The 21,216-nt window shown below is 43.3% G+C and overlaps 1 protein-coding gene across 7 annotated transcripts in view; it reads right to left on the reverse strand.

Moving 5' to 3' along the window:
- Positions 1-21,216, reverse strand: part of TAOK3 (TAO kinase 3) — a 115,816-nt gene that overhangs the window by 55,419 nt on the left and 39,181 nt on the right. For 3 of the 7 annotated variants that reach the window (XM_053369816.1, XM_053369817.1, XM_053369818.1), the window contains exons 6-13: positions 20,272-20,317; positions 19,084-19,180; positions 17,065-17,178; positions 14,176-14,267; positions 10,757-10,850; positions 7,741-7,822; positions 6,322-6,510; positions 123-329 (exon numbers count right to left, since the gene is read on the reverse strand). In XM_053369816.1, the coding sequence (XP_053225791.1) occupies positions 123-329; positions 6,322-6,510; positions 7,741-7,822; positions 10,757-10,850; positions 14,176-14,267; positions 17,065-17,178; positions 19,084-19,180; positions 20,272-20,317 (921 nt within the window). Of the gene's footprint in view, positions 1-122; positions 330-1,676; positions 4,828-6,321; positions 6,511-7,740; positions 7,823-10,756; positions 10,851-14,175; positions 14,268-14,600; positions 14,726-17,064; positions 17,179-19,083; positions 19,181-20,271; positions 20,318-21,216 lie in introns of those variants that run through there. The other 4 variants (XM_053369819.1, XM_053369820.1, XM_053369821.1 and 1 more) reach the window with 4 other exon arrangements.

Here is a 21,216-nt window from a genome sequence, read left to right on the forward strand (position 1 = left end):
CCTTCAGTTGTGTGAGAAACACCCTGCCAGTTAACTTATAGTACCTTCACAGACCTGAAGCAGCAAGAGCAATAAAGCAGAGATTGCCTGAGACTGGGGAGAGAGAGCACCAGCGAACATACCTTCTTGTGCACAACAGAGGAAGTGGAATTAATGGTGCTCTCGTCGTCATGCATCATGACCAGCTCAGAGCTGCTCTCATCCATGACCTCCTGTATGCTGTTGACACTGCTGTTCTGACTGCCTGTGCTCACAGACATGCTGGGGATAGAGTGGTTGCTGCCCAGACTGTCCATCTTCCTATTCAGGTTTGTCCCATGCTCACTCTCCTATAAGACAAGGGGCAGGAGGGTTAAAAAAAAAGAGAGAGAGAGAAGTATATGCACCACAGGAGGCAAGACTCCAACACACACTTCTGCAGTGGCAAGTGTGCAGGAAGGATCGTTTTCGTATTTCATTTGTAATTTTTCTCTCTCATCAGATGCAATGGTGGCATTGAGGCAGTTTGTACTGAGGAGGTACCCTTCCTAATACACGCTTTCCAGAAAATCTTTCCCGCCCACTGAATCTTTTTGTCATTCTTGCTCTTTTTAAAAAGTCTTGCGGCTATGCCACTGCACAGTGCAGTTACCCCAAAGCAAAGCTGTGTCACTGCCACACCTGAATTGAAAACCTCAGGCTTTTATTTCTTAATGCACTGTGGCCTTGTTGTGCCCCAAGAATGCTGCCTTGTCATCCCTGTGGGTTCTACACAGTGGAGTCTAAAAGCAGAGATGCCACCTTCCTAGTTTGTTCTTTCAACATTGTGCACGGTGGGGAGGTCTGATCAAGTCTGTAAAAGCATGTGCACAAATGTGCCCCTCTGATATACATGGTTAAATTTGTGCATACAAGCACGGGCAAGACCGAAAAGAAAAGGTGATGGTGGGGAAATCCTTTTCCTAAGAGATTGCAGAAGGCAAACGCATGCAAAATTGGAAGTTGGAAAGAGGTCTACATAGCAAATATGTAGGCATGCAAGTTATTGTTATTGTTTTTTAAAACACTAACAAAATGGAGGAAGGGGAAAGGTAAGGGTTGGAATGGAGTGAGATAAGATGGAAAACACTGGACCTAACAATCATTGCTATCAATTAGGAACAACTTAGTAGGACACCCCTCTTTTGTTAAATACAAATGTTTGCATCAAATAACAAATAGGTCACAGTATTGAGTACAGACCAACAAAGCCAAGAACTGGCAGTGAGGACATAACTCTTCATATTTCAAACTGCAGTATCATAGCAATTTGCTATGGACTTTAGATGAACAGTGCTCCAGTTTTTCATTCTTGTACTTGTCTACCATTTGAAAAATCCCAATGGTGAGGCCTAACCTTTATTGGGTTCAGAGATCTGGGATGCAGGGTCTAAAGCAGAAAAGAGGATGCTGGCAGGAATCTTTCTCTGGATTCACCACCTTGGGTCCCCCCATTTTTCTTGGAGAAAAAACGAAGGAAAAACTACAACTCTGACCCTAAAAGTACCTACCTTACTTGACATATGATGATTAGTGAGCTAGTGTATTGATTTCATTTGTAAATTTAAGATTCTTGTAGTGCCAAAAACCTCACTTTGCATTAGTTGAAGCACTCTTTGCCAAACAGTTGCATATTTTCAGAAATTGTCCTAGCTTACCTTCATTTTCAATTGCCTCCAATGGCACCATCAGGGAACCAAACCTGCAGGTTTTATTTACTAAAATCCATCACCTTCAACATCACATGTAGTAGCACTGTGATATATACCTGTGTTAATCCAGGGGTGGGTGAATACCCGCAAGGGGAAACAGAACTCAACAAAATTGGGGGGAAAGCAAGGGGCTACAGAGAAAGAAGGTGAATGTTCACGCAATCTCATTTTCTTGCAGGTGAGGAATCTACTCTGCAGAAACTGCTGGTTTCAGTACTAGTACCGGAACTGGTGAATACTTAATGCAGCCCTACATGAAACCCGAGTGTGTGTTTCTTAAAGAGTTGGCATGTGCAAGCCTGTAACAGATAAAATAGTGCATACAAGTACAAAAAAAGTTACAGGTCTAAAGGAAATTATATTTTAAAGAAAATGCACACAGGCAACCTTAGCTTTCCATTTCCTGCTAAGCACATAATTGTCATTTTCTCAACATATTTTGCAGAAGTTCCCTTTCTGCAAATTTCAGAAAGTTCAGCCCCCCTTCTAAAAAAAACAAACACCCTTTAAGATTATGCACATCATGTGCCACAGGGTGGAGAGGAAGCGGTGGTCACAGATGGGAGCATTTCCTCCAATATTTACAGAGCCCTGGGAAAAATGTTAACTCACAAATATATTATCTGAAGAGCGTCAACAGTTTTAAGCCGTTATGCAGCCTTAGAAAAAAAATTGGACTTGTACAGCTGAAACAGTCACACATGCACTGACTGCATGGGGGTGGTTTGACATGCCCAGTAACGCTCAATTTCACGTGCAGCACACAGATATTGTTTGGAGGGCTGAAGATCAATATTGTTTGGACCATCCCAAAGGTATGTCTTGGTTGAGGGCAACTCGTACTAAGAAAACGGTTTATTGATGCTTCTCCGCAATCTGCCTTCTACCACTTCAGCCCTCTCTACATCCCTGCCATGTGCAATATAAATCTGAGGAGGGAAGGAAGCCCTTTTCAGTCTGAAGGGTGTATTTGCTCAGTGGCATCCTTTTGTCAGAGAAATGGCCAAGAGTCTTTTCTTTCAACCATAGGTGATGCTCCGGCCATACAAGAGCAAAAGCCAGAGGATTCTGCCCATAGACCACTCCCCTCCATCCTGGTAAGCAAGAGGCAGGGTCACAGTTCAGAGGCACATACTGTACCAGCCAGGCAAAAGTGGTTGAGGCTGTGGAGAGAGCGAGATATAAACTGGGGAGTGACAAAAGGCAGCCAGAGCTGTCTTGAGGGCTACATTCAGTCCCCATGCCTAAAGTTCCCTACCGCGGACATGAATTGAGGACTTGGGCATCAGTGTTTCCATTTATTTTGTAGGCCACTCTTGAGTTTGAACGCTTGACTTGAACACCTTCACTGGCCTTTTCCTGAGGACCAAACCACATGTTACCTTAAAACATGTCATTAAGCAACTGCACGCTTGTTTTTCTCTTTGCTAAAACAGCAGCCACGGAAGGCTCAATCAGGATCAGGACTACAATGTAGTAAGGAGAGTTTACCCTTCACCTCATCATAATCCTCCTGATGCAATGCAAACAAATGACATCTCCAGTGCTATAGGCGATGGGGGAAAGTGTCCTCTCCCAGTAGATTAATGATCTGGAAAGAAATGCTAAAATTGTAGCCAGATTTCAGTGACAACATGAAACTTCTCGAGGGCTGGATTGTGTTTGGCTGTGTAGGAGACCATGGAATTGGGAGCTTTCGGGGTGGTGGTGGAAGTGATTCACAAGTTCCTGCTACTGCTGCTCATCATCAATGAGTGACCTAGTATTATGAGCAAGCGTTAAGACTGACTGACTGACCCACCGTCTCCATCCATATTCTTCATAAAAGATTATAGAGTTGGTTTCCTTTAATGTTTTCAAGAAAAGACTGGCCAAGCACCTATTGGAGATGGTTTAGGTATACAACCTGGTGATGGTGCAAAGTTGGTTGGCCTTTCAGTGTTGCAGTTCTACGTTTCAGGATCTTTTGGGGGGGAGGGAGAAGTGGGGACAGAGAAGGTGCCTGCTCACAAGCAAAGCACCTATATGTTGGGCTGAGAACTAGAAAAAAATATATATAGTGGTTACTATGAGAGTCTTGGCCCAACCCTCTGCCCAGCAAACAAACCTACAAGTGTAGTTTTGGCAGCAAGCATATAAATGGAAAGTGGAAACCCTGCCTAACTTAATCACAGCGCAGTAATAAGTTTGCTGACAGTTTCACCTGTAATGGGAAACAATGGTTTTTTATATGTTTTCCACATTGGCACCGCATCTTTCTAGGTTTTGTATGCCTCAGCGCATTTAGGTTTCAGTTACCTGAGAGACCGTCTACCCCGGTATATATAGACCTGTAAGATCTCTCATATCTTCTGAGAAATTCTACTCATGGAATCACACCCTACAGAATATCACAGGGTGGTGGCCTGAAAACAGGCATATTCTGCTGCTTTTCCTCTACTATGCAGTGCTCTTTCCTCTGTCATATGCAAAGCAGCCGCCATCAGTTGCTTCAGACATCTTGTAAAGGCTTATCGTTTTGCTCAGGCCTTCCCTGACCCATAAGATTTGGGTCCCAATTTATGTGCACGAATTCCCCTGAATCTCTTTTTACTTGCTCTGATGTTTTTATACTGTTTTATTCATTTTAGGCTGCATTTTTGTTTTAACGCATTTTGTTTTTATGTTGTACACAGCCTAGAAGATTTTAAAATGGTAAGCAGTTTAGAAATGCTCCAAAATTAATATATATATATATAAACATTAGGCCATGGTTTGCTTGCTTTGGTGCTGACTTTATAAACAGAGCCTGGCCATTAAATGCTGTATGGCAAAATTTACTTCTATACTCAGGACCGCTATCTTGATAATTAAATGGCCTAAGGTTGAACTTCCCTAGCATAGGCTTCCCAAGAGCCTTATCAAATCCCTAAAACTTTTGTTTTAGAAGGTGCTTAATTCCTTGCTGGGCCAAGTTAAAATGCTCCTACTATTGTATATCCAACTTTTAAACTTCTGCCTTTTCAAATTAAGGCCACGAAAGTAACTTAACTCACAAACATACGCAAAGCTATCATCATTGTTGAAAGCACCCCTGGAATCAAGTAGCAACTAAATGTGTTCTCTTAGCAACACTGCTAGTACTGAATTATTATTTTTTGCCCAATTCCTCTACTTTGGGGGCTCATCCTTCTTACTAGATTTCAGAATTTTCTTTGAGAGCAGAGGTACTTTTATTCAATAGCAGCAATGGCCTGTTTCGTCAGCTGGGGAGTCAGGAGGCCCAAGGTTATGACATCACCTCCTCTCCCAAGTGGGCTCAGCCTCAGAAAAACCTAGCCCCTCAAAGTCTAAAGAATTTGACAGCCACTTCTCCCCCAGCCTCTTAGCACTGGAAAATGGGCAGATTGCTTCAGAGTCTCCCATTCCTCCATGAGAAGGGAGCAGAAGCACTCCGTAGGCTAACAGTTGCCCATTTTTGTTCTACAGCCAAGGGCAGGACACCTGTTTCATCCCGAGGGTTGCGCTGGCTCATGGGCAACCTTCCAGGCACTGCATGCCAGAGCAAAAAAGTGAGCAGAGCAAGGGATGTGACTCTGACAGCAGGCTACATCCTAGCCACACAAAAACCAGAGGCTTTTTACATATACCTTTCTCCATCCAGGTGCAAAAGAAGTATCATCATCGTTCAAGGACACATTCTAGTCCGACAAAGATGCAGCAAAGAGATGGCGAGGGGTGTGGGTCTAGGAAATAGTTCCAAGGGCCAATAAGACAAGGACTGCATTCAGCCACCAGGCCTAAGGTCCCCCACATTCTGTCCAATGTAGGCAAGCAGGGGCCATTGCCTCAAAATACAGCGAGTCCAGTAAGATCAGGACAATGGGCCTGTGGGGACTCAAACACCAGATGGAGCTGAGGAGCTCTCGCCATGCTTTTGCACATGGCTTGACCAGTTTAAGGACATAAGAGACCACTAGATCAGGCCAGTGGTCCATCTGGTGCAGCATCCTGCTCTCACAGTCGCAAACCAGAAGTCCCCATGGGAAGCCCTCAAGCACAACAGGTCTCCCCCCTCCTGCGACATCCAACAACTGGTGTTGAGAAGCATTACAGCATCTGACAGTTTAGCAGAGACCGTGATATATCTTCTTTGGATATTTCCCACTTAACCAACTTCCAGTCTCATCTACAGAGTTATCAATCTACTTATCTGGCCCCCAGTCTGTTGGACCCATCCTTCAGTATACACTTTAGCCTGCCTTGGTTTTCTCAATAAAGTTAACACATTCAGACGGAGTTGGCCCTATGCCTCATGTACTCTAGAGCAGAATAGAAAGGTGGGCAATCCTCTGTTGAGAATAAAGGTGGTTAGGGGGTCTGCTATCTCCTCAGACTAATGGGTGAGGCTTCAAATTATTCTTTTTCCATAGACCTGGTGGCACACTCCACCCTCTTCAGACACTTAATTTCAGAAACCTAGAGGAAAATATCATGGCCCAGAAATAAGATACAATTGATTCCTGTTCACAACAAAATTCAGCAAGTCATGACTGTGAAAAGGGGGTTGGGTAGGGCCATGTGTGGTACAGGGGTCATTATTACCAATCACCGGTATAGATAAACTTGATACCTCCTCCTCTTCCTGAGACTCATTCAGAGGGCCATTGTGGGCCTCTTGGAAAAGGATTTTCTTCATTTTCCGGTACTGAAGGTTATCCAGTTCTCGCACAGCGTCCTTCGTTCTTTGAATCAAGTCTATTAGAACCCGGGGCGGTCGCTCACAGCGAACAAACTCATGCTGGTTTTAGAAGGAGACAGAAGCACTCTAGGTCAGAAAAGGTAAAACCCCACAAAAACGACACACGTGTTCTCAGCAAAATAAAAAATATATATTTAAAATAAATAAAAATAAAAATTGTGCACATTGCGAAGGTCACCTTTTTATATTTCAGTTAAGAACAGTAAATTGGAGTGACTAACTGTGGTTGAAAAATAAAGTTCCTTTTTTTAAAAAAGTGATACCCCATATTTTTAAAAGAAGTGTGTTCAGGGTAGATGGCATTATGGTGAGCTTTCCTGCACATCTGAATTCCAGCAATAAATAATAGTGCCCCCCCCCCGTGTTTTCAAAAAGGAAGTGGCTGTACAATAAAATAAAAAAGAAGGCAAAGCTCCCCAAGGAGGCACAAATAATTCCCAGAATTTCTCAATTGCCACTATGACCTTTCCCAGCCCACTTACAGTGAGTATCATTAAGACATACTAATTGGAGACCAATCAGCTCCAATAGACCACCCTTCACGACAGCCCTTTACAGCACCACTGGCACATTAGGTTAAATGACAACCAGGGATCTCAGTTATGCAGAGTGGATCCACAACCATGCAGTGCTGACTGGGGAAGCACTTTGCTACTGAGCAGTAAAGTGGATATGCTGGATCCCCTAAGTCACCCCCTCAGTCCTCCAATCTACCCTCACCTGCAACTCATCTCTAGCACCATGGCACATACTTGCCTTCTCTCCCTCTAAACTCATCTCCAACCTTAAACAGCTTCAACCTGTTTATTGGTAGTTGCAGCATCCTTTTGGCTTGAGGGAAAAGATCCAACTATTGCATTAGAGAGTACATTTTATGGTGGGTTTATTCCTGCAGCATTATTATTATTATTATTATTATTATTATTATTATTTTAAGTGTTTCTGGGGGCACACCTGAGGGTTAAGCGAGAAGGCGAGTGCTCTCTAATACAACTCCCCCCCCCAACCTGGTGCCCTCCATAGGTTTTGGAGCACATTTCCAATCAGCCCAGCTAATAATGGTCAGGGGGACGGGAGTCGTAGTCCAAAACAAGCGGCGGGCATCAGGCCGAGGAAGGCTATACCAAAGGAATCCTAAATATGCAAGCTGGGCGTTTACCTGCACAGCACCTACCAGACCCAAATCAAACCACATGGAAACTGTCCTTAATTTTCCCCTTCACACTACAGAAAGTTCACACATAGCCCAAGAGAAATCCGAAAAGTTACCCGCAATAGTTCTGCCGACGATGGTCTTTCCTGAGGTATTTTCTGCAAGCAGTAATCAACAAATCCCCTAAAAGAGTTCGTCCTGAGTATAGGAACAGAGAAGACATGAGAATAAATTTAGATTTGGGGAGGTAGGGGGAAAGCAAGACAAAGAAAGCCATCAAGCCTGTCACCCCGCCATCACAAGCTATACTCAGTACAGTCAAGTGTGGTGCAACAGATAAAAGGAATACTGGATTTCAGGTGTGAGGAACACAGGTTTAAATCACTGGGCAGCCAGGAGGTTTTAGTGGGCAGTTGCAGGCAAACAACCGTCAGCCTAATCTAATCTCTCTCATGGGGCTTTTGAAAGAAAAAATGAACTGTATTCTGAAGTCCTGAATAGTACAGTGGTGTCCCGCAAGACGAATGCCTCGCAAGACGGAAAACCCACTAGACGAAAGGGTTTTCCGTTTTGGAGGTGCTTCGCAAAACGAATTTCCTATGGGCTTGCTTCGCAAGACGAAAATGTCTTGCGAGTTCCTGCAGGTTTTTTTTCCTCCCCCCCCCCTTTCCCAAGCCGCTAAGCCGCTTAACAGCTGATCGCTAAGCCGCTTATCAGCTGATCCGCTAAGCCGCTTATCAGCTGATCCGCTAAGCCCGCTAAGCTGCTAATAGCGCTAAGCCGCTAAGCCGCTAATGGGCTTGCTTCGCAAGACGAAAAAACCGCAAGACGAAGAGACTCGCGGAACGGATTCTTTTCGTCTTGCGAGGCACCACTGTACAGGAAAAAGTTTCCCTCTAAATGCCAATTTAAAAGAGCACAGTCTCCGGCGCAGTTTTCGGTAGCCTGAGTGGCTTTCCAATGTTATAGCTGCCACACAGAATAGCTACCGTGGGGAAGCTTACTGAGCACATGGTGCAACTGAAGCATCAGCCCCAAGCAGTAGCTCTTGTATTAAGACCCTGCTACCTGACCTCTCCCAAGCACAAGGTGAGGTCACAATATTGATAGCACACAGATCTTTAAAAGCTGTCGGATAAAGGCAGTAACTGACAAAACACGCCAATCTGACCCACAGCATGGTATTCATCTCAGATGCATTCAGCTTGCTGTACAAATTTTTATTAGTATTAAGATGGAGGTCCAAATATTCCCAGAGAGACACTCCACACTATGTGCAGCAATTGCATGGCAAGTTATTTGGAAACACTTGTTCGGTTTCAGAATGGAAAGGCAGAACTTTGAGCACAAGACATTTCATTGTAACTGACAATTACACAAAGAGACATCATGGACAACAGGCAAGTACATTTCCTGGAAAATGGACAACATTTGCAACATTCTGGAGCAAATTACAATATATGGTTATATGTCTTTTACTTTTTGTTGTAATGTGTGTGGGTTGTTATTGTTTTAAGATTAACTGGGGTGGCTAAACTTTTTTCAGCCCAAGGCCAGAGGTGGGTGTGACCACAAACACACACAGCTCCCACCCCACAGCTGATCCATCACTCTGGTGACCAAGGAGCAGGCAATTTATATCCCTATCAGGGCTCTGTCCACCTCTGCACTGGGTCTTCCTTAATTTCCTTGATCTCTTTGCTGCTGCCTTGAGGGGGATGAAACAGGACTCTGGGCTACGGGTTAGCATATACATTGTGGATTAACATATTTGCATTTTCTCCTTCAATTGAATGAAGTGGCAAATTTGAATTTGCCACAGGTGCACTATTTCTTACAGTCAACATGTAAAATGAACAATAGGTGTGGCCCACAGGGGTGCAGCACAGCTGAGTGGTACAGAACATGCCGTCCCCGCAGAAGGTCCTGGTTCCATCTGTGTTGTCTCCAGTTAAAAGAATTGTGTAGCAAATGACAGGCAGTGATCCATTCACCTTAAGGGATCAGCCTCTACTGGACAGAATATAGTTTTATGGGGGCTCATCAGCCTGTGCACACATAAAGGTAAAGGTATAGGGACCCCTGATCATTAGGTCCAGTCGTGACCGACTCTGGGGTTGTGGCGCTCATCTCGCTTTATTGGCCGAGGGAGCCGGCGTACAGCTTCCGGGTCATGTGGCCAGTATGACTAAGCCGCTTCTGGCGAACCAGAGCAGCGCACGGAAATGCCGTTTACCTTCCCGCTGGAGCAGTACCTATTTATCTACTTGCACTTTGATGTGCTTTCGAACTGCTAGGTTGGCAGGAGCTGGGACCGAGCAACGGGAGCTCACCCCGTCGCAGGGATTCGAACCGCTGACCTTCTGATCGGCAAGCCCTAGGCTCTGTGGTTTAACCCACAGCGCCACCCGCATCCCATATGCATACATACACTGGAATTTTAATATACGATTCCATCGTTCATGATCCACGCATTTGCTGCAGGAAACATCAATTTGAGGCAAGCATGACTGGCACATAAAATGTGAAGACACCAAGCGGTGTTTCCTCCACATTCTCATCAACGCTTTATCCACAGGCTCGCATTCATTGTCACATACCAGGCAGGAACAGGATCTCATCTTTCAAACCAGAAGAAATGGTGGCTGGGGGGCAGCCATTCCACCAACGAGGAAGATGGGGAGCAGAGCTCACTCCCTCAGCTCTGCTATGACAGGCCAGCTCCCCTCCCTCAAGTTTCACTTGGAAACAATCCATTCCATCAAACTGCCTCAGCAGGCAAGTTGGGAAGTAGGGCTAATACCATCAGATTTACTGAAAGCCTGGCTCCATTGGGCACCTCCTGGTCCTGCAAGCTGGTCACTCTAAGAACAACCGTTTAAGTAACAGTGCCTGAGTTTGATCTCTCCCCATCCCACTCTTCCTCCCTTTCCCTTTTCCCTTGTGAGTCATGCTTTTCCAGATTGTAAACCTGCAGGGGCAGGGACTGCCTTGTTTTAATTGTTGAGTCACTCTGGGAGCCTTTTTTGGCTAAGGAGTAGGGTACGTGTGCTCTAAATAAACGAATGAATAAATAAATAAGTAAGTAAGGATCTTCAAAATCAGGAGTAGACTGCAGATGGCATCTCTTACCATTCATTTGACTGTAGGGTAGGGGAGTCGTTCTGGGCTATGTGATATAAGGCACTCATAGCATTCATATTGAAGAGGGGTGGTTTCCGTTCCGCTGCAAGGAGAGGGAAAGGAAGTAGTGAGAAAAAATAGAGTACATAAGTCCAATGGCACTCAGGAATACAATTTTGTTGAAATACGGCATCCTTTCATAAAAGACTTTGGCAAATTAACGATTGATCTGTTCTGGAGGGTAGAGCAGGGAGAGTTGGGATTTTGTTTTTGTATATATTTTTTGAATATATATATATATATATATATATATATATATATATATAAATAATGTGGAGTGGGAAGGCTTCTATTAGGGGCATTCTGCAACCAAGCGGATGAAAAGTTTGCCCATTGATGTATTGCCCAGACTCTTCAGTAATGGGGATAGCACGGGGTTTTTTAGCCTCTATCCTTAGCTTATGTGCAGAAGCTGCGGATAGACATAAGTAAGTGCAGGTAAGGAATATGAACAAAAAGAAATTGTACCAAGGTAATATATTTAAAAAATATATCAAGTGAAGTTTAATTCTGTGATCTGTATAGATGCTATATGCATACAATTCCTTAATTCTCTGTACTTTTCCGTCTATAAGACACCCCCCTTTTTGGGGGGACTCAAATTTAAGAAAATGGGGGTGAGAGAGATGGCTCAGAGTTGAGTTTTTTTGAGGAGGATTGCCAGAGTTTTACAGCTTGAGGGGGGGTTTGCCAAAAATCACTCACACACAGCATCAACGCTGACAATCGCCCACTTGCCACAGAGACAGCCAATGGCAAACAGACCCTTCACCAGCATTAAAAATTCTTACCCGGCTGAGAAAAGCCGTCCGCTGGCAATCACGCGCGTCCCAGAACAGCCACCGCCAATCACGGCAGCGACAGCCAATCAACAGCAGTGTTCGCTGCAGGAGCCAATCACCAACCCAATTAGAGAAGCAGCAGCCAATCCAAAGAATCCCTTCTAGCAGCTCCTGCTTATAGCTGCAGCCAATCACCTGTCCACCCCATTCACTATCCATGTATAAGACGAGGCAAGTTTTTGAACATAATTTTCGAGTAAAAAAACCTTGTCTTATACACGGAAAAGTATGGTATATAGTTTATTTATTGGGCTTCCATCAGTCATAGATATAAACCATGCAGGGACTCCTGTCTACTGATAGTACCACTCATGTGCCCCTGCTACCACCTTTGCTGCTGAGATTTCACTAAGTATTGCCCACGCAACCCTTTGAGGTCCTACTCCAGGTGTGCCTGTCTTTCAAAGCCAAGAAGGCAGCAACCTGGGACAGGGCCTTTTTTACAGCAGCACCGTGTGGGCCTGTGGAATTCCTTCTGCCCAATTCTTGTTTCTTCTTCTATTTTTTATAGACAGACACAGGGGCCTCCCTACAATAAAAGTGCAGCAGAGTATGAACAAATTAAGGACTACAATAAAAATGAACACTTTGTAGAATAAAATGAGATGCAATGTTAAAACAACCTTAAGTAAAAAACAAAACAAAAACAAAAATAAAGAAGTGAAGAAGAAAATCCTGTTTTGAGCTCTGAGGTTTAAGGGCCATAGAAACAAAAATACTTGAAAGATATGGGAAAATAAAGAAGCACTTGGTGCTATCTATCTATCTATCTATCTATCTATCTATCTATCTATCTATCTATTTGAATTGGACTCCCAGAAATAGACTGGGAGAGTCAGTGAAGCTGATAAAATGCTGGCATCATAGGTTCAGAGGGGCCTATCCAATTTAGCAGTCTCATAGCCATATTCTGCACCAACTGAGGTTTCTGGTCAGTTCTCAAAAGAAGCCCTGCAAATAACAGTAATTCCAAAAGGAATGTTTTCAGGTATCAATGCATTTTTTTTTTTTTTTTTACTTTCCTAGGCACTTGCGATACTTCAGTTTTATTTGGGTCTGTTGTAATACTCCTCCTGATCGTCATTACATTGTTGTAGGTTGTGAGATTTTGCTTTGCTTTACTGGACTGTGTTTTTTGTTTGCTTTCATTTTTGGAACTTCACTGTGGAATTTTTCCAAGTTGAAAGGTAAGGTACATTTTTGTTTTAACCGATAAAACAAATAAGCCCCTCTTAAGCCATAAGGTATATATTTTGCTGGGGGTGGGTGGGGTTGTTTAAAAACTGAAGTTCTACAGAGAGTAAGTTGTGTGTTTTGCTTTGAGATTCTGGTGTACTGAATGTTTTTATTTTATTTCTGTTCTACTGACTGTAATAAATAATAATAAATGATAAATAATAAATAAAATATAATGATAATGATAATGATGCCATCTATCTGACTGGGTTGCCCCAGCCACCATGAGTTGTTTCCATCAAATTAATGGTGAACAAAGTATGCTGTGTGCCCACACCAATGGCAGCACACACATGGTCCTGAAACCTGACTTAGCACACAACTAATTTATATAAAAAAATCTTGTATACAGCAATTCCATTAAAAATATCAAAGTGTTTGCAACAAATATCTATGCAATAAAAACCATGTAAAGATCTGAAGTCATACAATTACAGAAAATGTTTTCTCAATTGCTGTCAATCTCAATTGTTTGCTTAAGCCTGGCAGCATAGAGATGTTTTCAGCAAACCTTTAAAGGTTAAAATGCATGGCGCCTGATGAATCCCTATTGGAAGAGCATTCCATAGGACTGGGCTGATGACCCTAAAAGTTTGGTGAAAATCCTGTTTATATGCCTGCTTATATTTGGTTTTTTTCCTGATCATAGTCAGGATCGAGAGAGCTTTGCAATAATTAGCTAACCAAGCAACCCACAAATTTTGCAGCCAGACAATCTGCAAAATGCAACAAGCAAACCTAAACTGTACAAAGGAAGTAAATTAGCATATTTGGTATAATTTACAAAGCATGGGGAGGAGGCAAGCGGCTCTGCAGCTTCCACAAAGCTCCAGCCTCTAATGATAACTGCTACAAGTCTTTTTAAGACCCTTCTCCAGCTTCTGAGAATTTACCAAGGACTGGATATTGATTGCACAGAAAGTAAACAGAGTTACTCAAGATGTTAAGTTCTACAACTGGCATCAAAGTACATTTGCCCACAGTGTGAATGAAGAAGCTGTTTTGCCCCCAATTATAACTTCCATCGTTCAGAACTCACTTTGTTTGCTCTGGCTACTGTAGCAAAATGACTAGCTTTATTTCCCCATCTTAGTCTCCACACCCCCAGAAACTACAGAAATGCCACAGTATAATCATAGATGGCCACTTGAGAGCCCATGGGCTGAATCTGACTCCTGGAAACCCTACTGAATCGAAGTGTGGAAGAAATAGGCTGCCTGTTTCATTTGGTGCTGAGAATCTTTACAAGGTATCAGAGAGGTTGAAGATATATGCGGCCATGTTACTCACCTAACTCTATGCATGTGATTCCAAGAGACCAAACATCTACCTTTCCATCATACTGTCCTTCATCCATAGCTAGGATTACTTCAGGGGCCATCCTACCATGCAGGGATACAAAGAGTGCAAATTACATAACACAAAAGCAAAATAAACACACCACAAGGGGTGGGGTTCAATTTTCCCCCACACCCTCCAAGTTATCATCACCAGCACAGCCCCGGAACTTAAAATAATCAGCATGGAGCAAAACTAAGCCATGCTGGGAGGGAAATAACAGTAGCCTGCTTAGGAAAAAAACAAAAACTTCCTCCAGAGGTGATGGTAAGGGAGTATGAGAAGAGCAAAACAAAGGAGAAAGAAAAAGGACAACCTAATGAGTCTGCAACATGCTGGCAGATGGGCGACCCACACCAACCTCAGTGGCATTGTACCTGGAGTCAGCCAGCAGGGGCTGAAAGGGTCCTAAGGCATCAATTTCAGTCTCACCAGAGACGGTGAGTTTTCCCATTGATACACCAACAGTGTTTTCTTGGAGATGCTCAGCCTGGGAGTGCAGCTATGAAAGAAACAAGGGGATCTGGAGCACAGTGGGGAAAGGCGGGGTCTAAGATAAAAAGGGGGGGGTAACAAGGCAAGACAGCAGGGAAATCCACACTAGGGACACAACTACACTGCTGGCTTTGGAGAGGGAATACATACATACACACATACACATACACACAGAATGCACACATAGAGCTCCTGCAGTCTATGTGCCCCGCAACCCAAACACAGCTTCATGGAGTTGCTTAATATTTATCTATGCAAGAGGTGTCCTTGGTTAGATTCTGGTTTTGCAGACAATTAACAAAGCAAGAGATGGAGAGCAGAAAGTCACCTGGACCAGGGCCGGATTTAGGTTTGATGAGGCCCTAAGCTACTGAAGGTAATGGGGCCCTTTATATGTCCAGCTGTTCTTTGTCAACAACAAATTGTCGCTGTTTTTTGTGTTGAATATATGCTATATGGTAATTTATGGACCCACTAGGTATCTAAAGCCTTTTGCACATAACAAAATACATATTTTATCAAAGTAATTGTTGAACTGAAATACAATTAAGAAGAAGTATATTAATAGTGAAATATAATTAAGAATATGTTTATTAATAGTGGAATAATTATTAAGCTCTAACTTAAAATCCACATCCAGTTTTTTTCCCCTTTAAATTTTTTGGGGGCCTCCAAGAGAGTAGGGCCCTAAGCTATAGCTTGTTTAGCTTATAAGTAAATCCGGCACTGACCTGGACACATTCTAAGGGACAAGGAAAACCCAACTCTAATGGTCCCCAGCCAAGTGGAGGTGCTCATGTAACTGAGAGTTGCCTCATTTGCATGTTACCTGAACCACTGTTGGGCTTAACTATTACTTAAAAGATGAACATGTGGTATGCAGGTGCACGAGGAGAAAATTGCAGCTACTTTTGCTCCTCTGTTGTTCCTATGCTATAAGGAGGTAAGCTTTGTTTTGGCTTAGTGTTACATCTGTGCCTGGGCTCATGGTTCGTCTCTCCCCAAACAAACCAGGATCTGTAAACCAATAAGAAACTTTGCTTACAGCTCATGGTTTGCTTGTGGCTCTCCAAACCATGAGTCTGGATTCAGGCATAACACGAAGCCAAAACATGGCTTAGTTATTGGTAGCACAGGAGCAGAGAAGGAGCAAAGCGGACATGGTTTTCTCCCCATGCACCAGCATACTGGGATTTCACCTTTAAAGCATAGTTAAGCTTGGCTGTGGTTTCAAGTGATACATGAACTGGGCCAGGGCAGAGTAGAGGATAAGAACTGAGCTGCAAAATCAGGAATACCCCTGTGTAAACTTGGCCTCTACCATGAAGTCACTAGGGCTTTAGGAAAGCCACTCTTAGCCTCTTTTAGCATCTACACTTTGGAGATGGAGATACTGGACCAGCTGGCAGCACATGGAGCATTTTGAACATACTAATAGTTATTATACTTTTAACCCCTTATTTCCAAAACAGTTTTGATATCCTGCAAACATTCAAAATGCAGAGAGAGCCTATTTCAGAAGATTCAGGCCAGAAAAGCCTACCACCCAAAACAGAGATAGGGACACCATGGCCCTCCAGATGTTGTTAGACTGTTGCTCACATCATCCAACACCTGGCAGGTCTCCAGAGTCTGATTTTGCTCTGGCAGGATGGAGTCCCATCATTCTGGTGCTACAACCAAAAGGCCTTGCTCTCAACTCACAGAAGCTGCCTCCTGGGCAGATGGAGCCTGGAGCAGCAGAGCCTTTCCCACACAGAGGAAACCCTACAAAGAAAGGCAAGGCTGTGGTTCCAGGTTAGAGATTTAGCTGCCACTAAGAGCAGAAGAGTGGGTACAGGCAAAGGGCAAGCGGAAGGCACCATCTATTGGAAGGTCAAAGCTGGTAGATGTGAACCAGCAGCACTGTAAGCAATGAAGTTTGTGCTGGAGAAATTTCTGGGAGATTTCCCCATGTATGAGATAAGGGAGATCATAAAGGTACTGATTTCGCTATTGTGGGGGAAGTGGCTTCAATAGTCTTGCAGACACCTGTAGTCTTGCAACACCTGTAAGAGCCCGTGACAACTGCATGAGTGTTATTCCCCCTGTGCTCATTGTTTGAAACAGTTGCTTCGCTTCTCTCTGAAAATGCATTTCCCTAGCAACTCAAAATTGAGTAGCACATTGTATGGTAGAGTTTTTTTGGGGGGAAATGTTTATCTAAAAGATCAGGATTGTAGTTACAAACTGGATCAGTGTGTGTGTGTGTGAGTGAGTGAGTGAGTGAATGAATACAGAGTCTCACACACATATAAAGCATCCCACAAAAGACTAAACAGAAAGTTGCACTCCAGTTTCACTTACCAGTAAGGTGTCCCCACAAAGGAATTGGCAGGAGAGGCTATGGATGCGGACCCAAAATCAGCTAGCTTCACCTGACCTGGCTCAGTTAGGAGAATGTTTCCTGCTTTAATATCCCTTTCGAATAGAAGAAGAAAACCACAATCATTGTTTCAAAGGGAGTTTCTGTTTAATACGAAATGAACACCCTGCAGCTCAGAGGTCTGTTTTCAGCGCTTCTCATCCAGCCCCCAAACCAAGGACACTCTTCCTTTATTGAAGCTTTATTGAACCTTTATTGGTGCCAAGGTGAGATACAGGCAACAGGCAACCCCAAATAACTGGCAGAGCTGCAGCCAAGTTTTCTTCTTAAGCAGTTCATCGTAAGCTGTCTGGACACAGGCAAACAGAGTGAGCTGCATGAGAGGAAAACTCTTTGGTTCTGTGAGAACAGATGGATTACCACATCCTCCAGCACGGAAGAGTTTAGGCTGAGATTAGTTTGATAGGTGACAGAACATTAGCCTTTGTACAAGCTGGTGGGAAACTAGAGCAAGGCTCAGGAAATCTAATATAGTACGGCTGGAAATTTAAAGAGGAAATCAAAATCGGGCACTGTTGAATGGGGCATCTCTACTAATCTATGGGTTCAATTCTGTTCGTATTGACAATTTATGTATTACATGTATGGTGCAAGGCCCCTGCAAACATCAGTTAGCAAGATGCCATCAGCTCACAACGAAATCAGGCTACAAGTAGTACCAATGTGTTGCCCTTCAGGTGTTGCTGGACTCCCGTAAGCTCTGATCTTTGGCCACTCTTGATGGGCATGATAGGAAGCTGGAGTCTAACAACATCTGAAGGGTACCATGTTGGCTACCTCTGATTTAGTGGACACAATCCTCAATATGTTATTAAAATCACTTTTTGTTTTGATTCTATAAATTCTGGAACAAATCACCTTGTTGATTCAGGTTTTCTCAACCTACATAAAATACTACATGGCTCTATATATCCAGCAAAAATAAATAAATCTGTGAGTCACATTTCCTTTTGCATAATAACTTTGTAGTCTGCTAACTATACTATTATTATTATTATTATTATTATTATTATTATTATTATTATTACTACCAGGGCCCTTCACAATGTATTACGTTATTTTTTTAGAACTGCTTACAATGGAGCAGAACAACATAAATTCAGTAAAATATTGCTTTAGATGTGTTTGTTTTGCTAGTGATGTATTTTCATTTTTTCTTGTTCTCATTTGTTCATTGTAAACTTTCTGAGAGTGGTGAAACTGAAGGGCAGGGTATAATTTCTTTTTTAAAAAAGGGGGCTTATAATATTGTGGGATATAATAATAATAAATCAGGACTTTGCAATGTGCAAAAATGATATGAAGCCCAGTCCCATGGAAAACATCCATAAGCAGAGCACTAGAAACTAGGCAGCCCTCTTCCTGTTGCCATCTACTTAACAACTGAAGGTGGGTCCACCAAGGGAAGGGCCTTGGAAGACGACTTTAACTTTGAGCAGATTTGCGTAGGAGAAAGTGGCCTTGTAGATATGTATGTCCCAAGCTGTATAGGGTTTTAAACCTTGGAGGTGAATCAGTGGCCAATGAAAGTTACTAAGGAATTGCCAAGATGCACTTCCAATTCAGCTGGCCCCAGTCAGCAGCCGTATTTTGGACCAACTGGAGTAGCTTTCAAAGCTATATAAAGCGAAGTGGTAGTCTGCTCTGGATGTTACCAGTGATCAAACAACAGCAGCTGCCTTTCTTTGGCCAGGAGGGGTCACCGCTGGCACACCAACCTTAGCTTATGAAAGGTGCTTCATGCTACAGATACCTCTTGGGTATCCAAAGACAAAACCTGTATCTATACGTGCTCCCAGATAGTGAGTACAATCCTTTGTTAGGGAAGGAGGCAAACAAACCCATTTGAAGCAGTCTGAATATCACTTCCCTCAATCAGATGAATCAAGGCAAAGAAAAGCAGTGATACATAAAATTAAAAAAGAATATAATGCTTTTACCTATGTATCTTAAAATGAGAATGCAGGTAGGCCAGCCCCTGCAAGGCACCATCGGTAATGGCAGCAATCTCCACTTCCTGAAGTGGCTTCTTGTGAACTGGATGGGGGGGAGGGAAAGAAAAATTGGACACACAAAAAAAAGAGTTTTATGCAATGCTAGGGTAGGAAGGACTGTATATACTATTGCTAGCAGAGCAATAGGGTCAACACAAACAAAAACCCTCTTCTAAGCAGGAGGACAAATACCTGAGATGGTGATCAAAGCAGAAGCAACTGAAAAACAGACCTCTTGTATCCCCCGCCATTGTTTTCCTGCTTACAATCATCTCTCCTCTGACTCTGCCAGCCTCAGTTGCCCAAACTGTTTCTGAAACAAGTCCACCCATTCTCCCTGATGCTCCTTACGCCTGGAACTCCCTCCTAGAACACCAATGTTGTGCCATATCTCTTCCATCAAGCTTTCCCCCCGAAACCGACCCAGGTGTAGAAATGAAATGAACTTTGCTTCACCCTCCCTTCACATGTTTCCCTCATCATATTTTGTACACCTATCTCCACTGCAAGAAAGAAAGAGATCAGGGCAGAAAACCAGAGCGATTTTCTCCGTACGATTTTCTTGCAACTGTAGTTACTTGTGAAATTTAAATGTGCAAGCACACCTACCTAGGATAAGAGTTAGTGGCTCCTGGGCTAAATCTGGCCTATTGAATGGCGCTATTTGGCTTCCTGGCTGCCAGTCTAAGAGACAAAGTATGCAGGATATGTGGCAATGGAATTGGGAAGAAGGCCACAGGAAGGAGGGAGAACAGGGCCTGTAATACTTCCTCCTCTCTGTAGCTGGTGCCCAGGCTCACCTCTCTCCAATATCGTATTTGCCTTCCACCACAGTAAATTCCTAACCAAGAACCAAGGAAATGAGAATACAAGTGATGGATTGACATACTTGGCTTACTTTAACCCAACTGCATGCAGACCCAGGATTGTGATCCTAATATTGGAATACTGAAAAGCAACAGCCAGTCAGATGTGATGCATCACATGTGATAGATACCACTCATATATTAAACAGGAAAGAATTAGACTGAACTGTGAATCACCTATGAAATGCTCTGTAGGGAAGGTAACTGCCACCACTAAAAGCAAAGCTATGCTGTCAAAGAAGCATGGTACGAATATTTCAAGGCTTACCTTCCAACAAATCTGAAGCAGATCCTAAGCAGTACTCCATTACTAACTGCAAGAAGCAGAAATAAATGCAGCCATTAAAATAGAGAAGGAATGATAATTCACCAAGCAATATAAGAGCATAGTGTAAGGGGTATATCTACACTGAGGACTGTGAAGCCTGGGAAATGTTTTGTGCAAGGTGATGTTTTTCATATGAAGTCTCAGTACAACAATTTCCTCAAGCTACAATTCCCAGGATTGTTTGGCGAAAGCCATGACAGCTAAAATGGTTTACAACAACTTTAAGTTTGCAATGTATTACGCCAAGAGTTTGCAGTGACCCAGAAAACTGAAAGTTCCAGTTTTAGCAAGATTGAGAGCTGCTCCAAGATATACATGTTAATTTTGGTATGCAATGGCTACAGTAGCCAACTCTCACCCCACCCCCAATCCCATGTACAGTATCAGGCTTCAAGCAGGTGAAGTCAACAGAACATGACAATTTATTTACCATTATTGGGGATTATGGGGTCATAGGTACCGCTTATAGGTACCGCTCCAGCAGGAAGCTAAACGACATATCCGTGCGCTGCTCTGGTTCGCCAGAAGCAGCTTAGTCATGCTGGCCACATGACCCGGAAGCTGTACACTGGCTCCCTCGGCCAATAAAGTGAGATGAGCGCCGCAACCCCAGAGTCGGTCACGACTGGACCTAATGGTCAGGGGTCCCTTTACCTTTAATAGCTATAGTTAAGTGATGGAGAACAATAAGCCAAACTGGGGCTAGGCTAGAGTGAGCTGGAAGCTGGGGAAGAGAGACATAGAATCATAGAAGCTGTGACTAATGGAGAAGTGAGATCTTTTGGTGGTGTTAATGATGTGAGGGCCCCCCCATGCTCAGATTGTATGTATGTGTGTAAATAAAAGCCAAATATCCTAAAGACATCACATACAATCCGGCTTTTC

Source organism: Podarcis raffonei, chromosome 16 (assembly GCF_027172205.1).
Source record: "Podarcis raffonei isolate rPodRaf1 chromosome 16, rPodRaf1.pri, whole genome shotgun sequence".
Lineage (NCBI taxonomy): Eukaryota > Metazoa > Chordata > Lepidosauria > Squamata > Lacertidae > Podarcis > Podarcis raffonei.